This window comes from Macadamia integrifolia, unplaced genomic scaffold, assembly GCF_013358625.1.
Source record: "Macadamia integrifolia cultivar HAES 741 unplaced genomic scaffold, SCU_Mint_v3 scaffold1681, whole genome shotgun sequence".
NCBI classification, from domain to species: domain Eukaryota; kingdom Viridiplantae; phylum Streptophyta; class Magnoliopsida; order Proteales; family Proteaceae; genus Macadamia; species Macadamia integrifolia.
In genome coordinates, this window is record NW_024868307.1 from 100,015 (window position 1) to 107,931 (window position 7,917).

General features: G+C 36.3%; 1 protein-coding gene across 1 annotated transcript in view; it reads left to right on the forward strand.

Annotated features, from left to right (window-relative positions):
* Positions 1-4,232: 4,232 nt before the first annotated feature.
* Positions 4,233-7,917, forward strand: part of LOC122064557 (two-component response regulator ARR2) — a 9,035-nt gene continuing 5,350 nt past the window's right edge. The window contains exons 1-3 of the mRNA XM_042628277.1: positions 4,233-5,041; positions 5,399-5,551; positions 5,652-6,032. Of these exons, the coding sequence (XP_042484211.1) occupies positions 4,882-5,041; positions 5,399-5,551; positions 5,652-6,032 (694 nt within the window). The 5' untranslated portion in view covers positions 4,233-4,881. The remainder of the gene's footprint in view (positions 5,042-5,398; positions 5,552-5,651; positions 6,033-7,917) is intronic.

A 7,917-nucleotide genomic window follows, 5' to 3' on the forward strand; every position in this document is an offset into this window, starting at 1 on the left:
GCCAACTACCAACCACAACTTAGCACTTGTCAACCCACATCTCTCTATCTATGCTTATTTAAGTAAATGCATAACACATGATGAGCTGATGAGCACATGACAGTTCCATATGTAAATAAACACTTGTGGAGTCGCGTAAAGGGTCGCAAGTTGGAAGGCCCTTCCTTAAAAAAAAAAATAATAATAATATAAAAAATTTGCTGCCTCCCCTTCCTTCCCAAACCCTACCCAACAATAATATGCAAAATAACTTGTAACTTCCATTAGTTTTGTTGTTGAGTGGATGGATATAAACTCCTAACCCCTACTCCAAAAGGCCATTACATAATGTTAGTCATGTCTATGTGGGGTTTCGAAAAAGGTGACTTTGCAATGTCTTTAATCAGTGTCTTAGAAATTATAATCAAATCGATGAATCACCCGATTTGGATTAGAATTGATCATGATCGATTTTGATTCTAAATATTTTTGAAGCAATCGATTTAAGGGTTTTCAAGAGCGATTTTAGTTGATTCAATCTAGATTAAATCATAATCCATGAAAGGACTAATTTGACTCTTGATTCCAAAGTTAGAATCCTTGATATCATAATTTTTGGTATTTTCGCATAAAGTATAAAATGATCATCCTACAGACTAGAACTGGGCATTTTGCCTAGAGGCCCTAACTTTTTACTCCGTTGCTCATAGTAATGGTTTTTATTTTTATTTTATATTTTTATTTCTATGGAGGAAATAATGGTTTATGCAGTGCATGACTATCCACTAGTATAACAAATGTTATCTTTCCAACATAAAGGCTAAAAGTAATTAGGGAAGTGAAATTAATTACAAAAAAAAATTATACAAGATTTGGAATTTTTCAGAATTTGTTACAAAATCATGTTAGGTGATGATTGTAAGAATTTCCATTTAGTGATGATTTGATTTCAATTCGTTTCTATAGGGATTTTTGTGAGGAAAATTATGGGAAAGGAAGCGGAATTATCAAACCTTATGTTTTCCAAAATTGTTATAATTGTGAGAGGGCTTATCCTGTGGGTTTCATGTTTGTTATATAAGAAATTGTCATAATTAATGGGTCTACGAACATGGTGCCAATTTAACAAAATGCATCACAATCATTTATTTTTTATAATCTAAATCTTCTGTTTCTAATCAAAGTTGGAAGAATACACAATATTGTCTAAAAAACTAACACATATACATGTACACAAAGAGGATGCATACTTATACAAAGAAGAATAATTGATTAAATTAACTATGAAATTTGACATGTGGTTAATATAAATCACGCCATCACTATTCAAGTCAATGATTGAATTAAATACATCACTTTTCCACATGGGTGATATTTGAAAAATAACAACTCTTGTGGCAATAATAATTCACTTATTTTCTATTTTTTTCCTTGCAACCATTAGCTACGGAGTCGATTGTGTTCTCCAAACCGAATCGATTTTGACTTTTGAAACCAATTTTCAAAGCATATCAAGGATGACACGTGGTAAAAGTTGAATTGGATTGAACGTTATTTAGATGCTGGCACGGATGATGGATGACAGACAAATCGCCAAGTGGTGGACATGGTAAACAGGGAAAAATAGGAGAGCGGTCAATTCCTTCAGGCGGAGTTGGGGCCCACCCGACCGCTTTGTTTGTGGTGTCGGGTTATTCACCCGTCATTTTGAGTTGGGCCTTTTTTCATTTTGTTTTGGAAGTTCCAACACCTGTGCCACGTGTCCTTTTGCTTCATGGTTTGGAAGTCCAAAACGTTACGTTTGTTGCCACTTCCCTCTCATCGCTGATGTGGACTGATGGCAACTCATGGGAAGTGGGTCGGGCCCATCTCCTTCATTGCTCCAAAGTCCACCCATCCTTCTGACCTTTTGAACTATGCAGTGTGGGGCCCAGTCCTTTTCAGCCACGAAGAGGTCTTACTTGGGTAAGTCACGAGCCACCGTATTACACAGAGATAGGGGATTATAATTTTGCTCAAAAGGCCTGTCCCTTTTGAAAAGTTAAGGAAGAATCTAATCAGAATTTTCAGAGCATCTTTTCTTGATTCCTTCGGTAGGCCTGGGTAAGGCTGAGCCCACTAGGGTTGGGCTTTGATTGAGGTTTTTGGCACTAAGATAATGGTAGAGCAAACTCAATCTAAGCCAACCAGATCCATTATTGAATTAGGGTTTTAAAAAGCTCAACCCAATCCAACCTAACCCTATTCTAGCCCTAGCATAACCCATATAAATCAAACCTCAAACATACTAAATCTATATACTAAAACATAAGTTCTAAAATTTCATTTTTCACCAACCTCTGTCAGATAAGTTGTATCACTCAGTGATCAATACAAAAATCTGACTGATAACATATTGGTGGAATTGGAACATGGGAGGGTAAAACAGTAAAAAAAATGAAGGGTCTGTTTGATAACGTTTCAAGAAACACGTTTCTACCGTTTGTGTCCAAAAAACGGTAAAAATTGAATAAAAATCGTTTGATAAAACTGTTTTGCCGTTTCTATAAACGACTCGTGGTCATTCTTTCGGTGATTACTATTGACTTTCAAAAATATGACTTATCAAACACTTTTAATTCTGTTTATGTTTATAGAAACGAAAATTTATGTTTCTGTCATTTCTTGAAACAGAAACGACAGGAACGTTATCAAACGGGCCCTAAGAGTCCGTTTGATTTTGTTTTTAGAAACATGTTTTTTGTTTTTTCTGTGTTCAGAAACGGAAAACACCCCAAAGCCGTTTGATTTTTTTGTTTCTTTTCACTTGCTTTTCAAAATAGAAATATAAATATAAATTTATGCTTATTTTTGTGTCTATAAATAGGAATGTAGAAACAATTCAGTCTTGTTTTTTTTTGTTTTTAAAAACAAGTGGGAGGGACAAGAATTGTAAAAAACTTGATACTTCACTCGACCTACCCCAACCCCAATCCATTGTTGAAATTTCTAGCTATCCAAAAGCGGTGACTCTAACCTAGTTGTGAGAAGCTCACAGTTTCGGATTGTCTTCATCCTTCTAAAGCTCATCTCCATGAAGCATAACTGCAACTCCAACGTCGTGCCTTCACTCGAGGTGCATACCTACAACATCGTGCAATCATTCGTGTTTTAAACTCGACTACGCTGTTAAAACATTTTTGGAAACAGAAAAATCAAACACCTTTTTGCAATTTTAAAAATCGTTTCTTAGCACATAAACAAAATCAAATGGACCCTAAGTATCAGTATTTTGAAAGGTAAAATGGTCCAATCAAATTCAATAGATCCATATTGATATCGATAAATACGAGTACCCGACACCTATGTCCATGACCCGAACCCAAATCACTCCAAGTGGTGAAATGGATCCTCCATGCTCCAGCCTCATATCTATAAGAATAATTTAAGGATTCTGTACACCCCCCACCCCCACACACCCCCCACCCCCACCCCACCCCCCCCCGCCCAAAAAAAAAAAAAAAAGGGATGATTTAAGGAAATCCCATCAATCATAACTCATAAGCCTCTCGTATAAATCAACTTGATCATCTTCGTTTCATCCCTTCACATCTTTTTCCTTGGGACCCACGAGTTGTGACTTTAAGATGTAATGTGACGCGTGATTTGAAGCTTCATGTCATCATCATCATCTTCTCTACTAGAGAGCATAATAAGCACACGGACCCTTCACCCTTTAGTTGAAGAGAGAAGAGACACAGAAGGAAAGGTAGAAAAGGTATTATGGGATTAAACCCTTTTTCCAACAGAGAACGACATGCCACGTGGCAGTCCCCCTATGACTAGGGCCAAATAGTTTAAGGGTTTAATGCCCCCGCGTGAAACAATGCTCGCAGTCACATATATTCGTTTACCTTAAAAGCATATCTCACTCCATAAAAAGCTAAAACTAAAAGAAATAAAAAATTATTAAATTTTGAAATTATAAAAAATTAAAAATAAATAATTTATTATTATCACTGTCTGAACTAACACTACTTTAACTGCTTCCCCTCTTTGATACTTTTCTTGGACTCTGAATTGGATGATCAGATGTTGCCACGTCATCATGAGAAGTAAATCAATGGATGTGATTCACTCTTAAGAGTTTACTTGGTCTAAGGGTATCTGCTTTAAAAGGAGAGAAGAGAGATTCAAGAGAATTTTATTTTGTTTAAAATATGAAAAAGAAAAAGAAAAATCTTTGACACAGAATCCTTAGAGATGTTATGTTAGATCTATCTATCTTGCTTTTTTTTTTTCTTGAGTTTTGACAGAATCATGAGAAACCCAATTGAAATTTGATCTAATGAGCTGGATCCATCGTTATAGGAAATTTATTTATTAATTTTTAAAAAGAAGAAAATTAAGGAAAAAAAATAATCAAAATAGCTGAAAAACAGCTACTCATATCCTTTCATTCTGTATTATTTATGGAAGATTTGTGGGTTGGCGTCTTAAAATATTAACAAATATATAAATAAAAGTATAAAAAGCTTGACGATGATGATGTTCAGTTTTTATCGGAGCTCGTCTTCTCCAGTTTCCATCTATTTTGGTTGTTTTTTCCAGAAAGATACAATGACTGGTTGAGATTATTAGAATTGGGTCCTCTCTGGATTTGGATTTGGAATTGGAATTGGGTCTTTTCGCATGTGTATTTGGTCGTTTAATCGAGATAGAAGAAGAAGGAAGGAAGTGAATAGGTGGGTTGGTGTTCTAGAGCTGATTGATGATTCAACAGATGAATACAGATAGGCCCTGTTCAAACGCTTTAATGGCGATTCGGATTTAATCAAGAATCAAGAATCGAGAGAGAGAGAGAGAGAGAGAGAGAGAGAGAGCATAAAGAAGCAAGTTTGGTGGTGGTTTCAACACATAAACATGGATAGGTCTATGTCGACGGCGAGTTCAACGGCTACACGGAAGCTTGGTGATGGGGTGTCTGATCAGTTCCCGGCTGGTCTTCGGGTTTTGGTCGTTGATGATGATCCGACTTGTCTCAAAATTCTAGAGAAAATGCTTCGGAATTGCCTCTATGAAGGTAATCTCCTTATCAAGTTGAAATGATTTTTTTCCCCCCTTTCAATTTCGTTTTGCTTAAGAGAATCGTTTGGTAGAACAGATACTCTCTATGTTAACTTTCTTAACTTTGTTTTCTGTTGGTGATTAGAGGATCTGGAATTTCTGAAAAACAGAGAATAAACCCATTATGATATAGCTATAAAATCAAATTAGAAAAAACTTGAGCAAACATATCATGTCGATTTAGAATAGTTTGTGAGTAAATGTTAAACTCAAGATGCATGAGTGATTGCTAATCTCTTGGATTCTGTTAAAAGTGTGAGGTGTTTGCTTTATTTTATCCATCGATTGATTGAATGGGTTGGGTTATTTTCAGTAACCACATGTAGTCAGGCTAAGCTTGCATTGTCTATGCTTCGAGAGAGTAAAACTGGGTTCGATATTGTTCTTAGTGACGTCCACATGCCAGACATGAATGGATTTAAGCTTCTTGAGCACATTGGGCTGGAGATGGACTTGCCTGTTATCAGTAAGTCTGCATGCTTAGTAATTTCTGTTCAACTTTACCTATAATGAAAAAACTGATGCTTTATAGTTAATTTATCTGTGATTTTTGCCATTTTATGCAGTGATGTCAGCTGATGATGGAAAAGATGTTGTTATGAAGGGTGTCACTCATGGTGCATGTGATTACTTGATCAAACCAGTTCGGATTGAGGCGATAAAAAACCTATGGCAGCATGTGGTTCGGAAGAGGAGAAATGAATTGAAGGACTTTGAGCAATCAGGGAGTGTGGAAGATTGTGACCGATCCCAAAAGACATCTGATGATGTAGACTATGCATCCTCAGTGAATGAAGGGAGCTGGAAGAGCTCCAAGAAGAGGAAAGATGATGAAGATGAAGGGGAGGAAAGGGATGATACTTCAACATTGAAGAAGCCGCGGGTGGTCTGGTCGGTTGAGCTCCATCAACAGTTTGTTGTTGCTGTGAAGCAACTAGGAATTGACAGTATGATCACTTACCCATGTCTTCTCCCGGTTTTGATCTGTCCTTTCTCTCCTTTTTGTTCCCTTTGGGATATGCTTAGTTGTATTTCTATGAAGACCTCTCTTCAATCGATTGATTAAGATAATATTTTATTATCCCTTTTTGTGTTTTTAAATTTTATGAACATTAATTCAATGGTATTAAAAGCAAAGAAACTGAATCATTTTGTTGGCTCAAAAGAATATAGACAGATTCAAGGAGAGAAAGAGAGAAAGATGCCGTAGACTGTAGAAAAATGAATAAATGAAAAGAAAGATACCGTAGATAGTACAATTAGGAGAAATAGATCAAATTTAGTTGCCAATTTGTGTTCCCATGATTGTGTCACAGAAGTGTCCTAACTTAATGGAGCCTCAACCAATCAGATCTCTATTGTGACTTCAAAGAGTCCTAGCATCCGAACTAATTATGCTTTTTTGTGATCTTTGAGAAACCAGACTGCCATGAAAGATCTGACTTATGTTTGATCAAGTGGCCATAATCTGATACATGTGAATTACTTATGCTATCTGCTGAATCTAATTTCCATGACTATTAGGAATTTAGGCTTCTCCGTTAAAAGTGGATTTTAAAGTAATGAGATACCGGAATTCCCTGTCGTAGTGGGCAAAACTAGTTATCTTATCTTAAACATAATCTTGCGATATTGAGAAGTCACCTAAAATGATAAAAAATCTACAGAGTGATATCGTTTTAAGCACACACAATTTAAGATTACTTTTAAATTCTGTATTCTGTATTGGAGCTTAAAAAAGTTCAACATCTGATGGGAACATGCTCTGAACTGCATGCAGAACTGGTATGTGTGGATTCAATATAGAATTTATGTGTACAATACATAGGTATGTATATGTGTGGATTCAATATAGAATTTATGTGTACACTACATAGGTATGTAAAACCTACACTTCAGATTAACATAAAACTAACATATGTTTAGAGGTCCTATACAATGAAAGATTAAGTGTTAGAGGTCCTATACAATGAAAGATTAAGTGTTTGGACTTTGCAGTGGCATATGATTAAAATTTGGAATGATTAGAGAAAGTAAAGTATTCAGTGACATTACCGAACAATTTATAGGGTCTATATTTCACAAATCAAGAAATGAATCAGAAAAGTTACATGACCTGTGATGTAGGGGGGTTCCTAGGTGACTAGGTCTCCTACAAGATTAATTAACTAGGTAGGGTTAACTCAAGGGGCTTAGGTAAATAAGACCAAAGAATCTCAGCAAACACGATTAAGCATGCAAGATAAAGCGAGACTAATAAACAAAGTAGCCAAAAGCAATATTAATCTAGACGGAAAAACACATAAATTCTTACTCAAGCTTCAAGTGGGGGCATGGGGAAGGGAACAAACGACATACGAATATTAGGTTCAGCACAAATCCATCTAGACACCCAAAATAGATATGCAAACAATCGATCAAATAGGCATAAACAAGGGGCAAAGACAGGCTTCAACGTCAATGGGTTGCAATATATATAATAGGGATTAAGGGAGGTGGGGAGGGTTTAGTTTAATACTTTACTATACTGCTATTCAGATCTGAGGAGAGAAGAAGAGATCAAGGTCCTCCAAAATAAAGAGGTTGTAGTTCACTTTTAGTTGAAGAAGATACATCCAGCCGATTGTAGAGAGAGTAGCAGCAGTGATGTAAAGGCAGCAGTGTGCAGCGGCAGCAGTATTGTAACGGCAGTAACACGTAGCAGCAGCAGTGATGTAGAGGCAGCAGGTGCAGCAGAGCAGTTTTGTACCGGCAGAAATATGTTGCAGCAGCAGTCGGGTAAGGCAGCAGGTGTAGCAGTAATAACGCAGCAGCAGGTGCAGCAGTAATAAT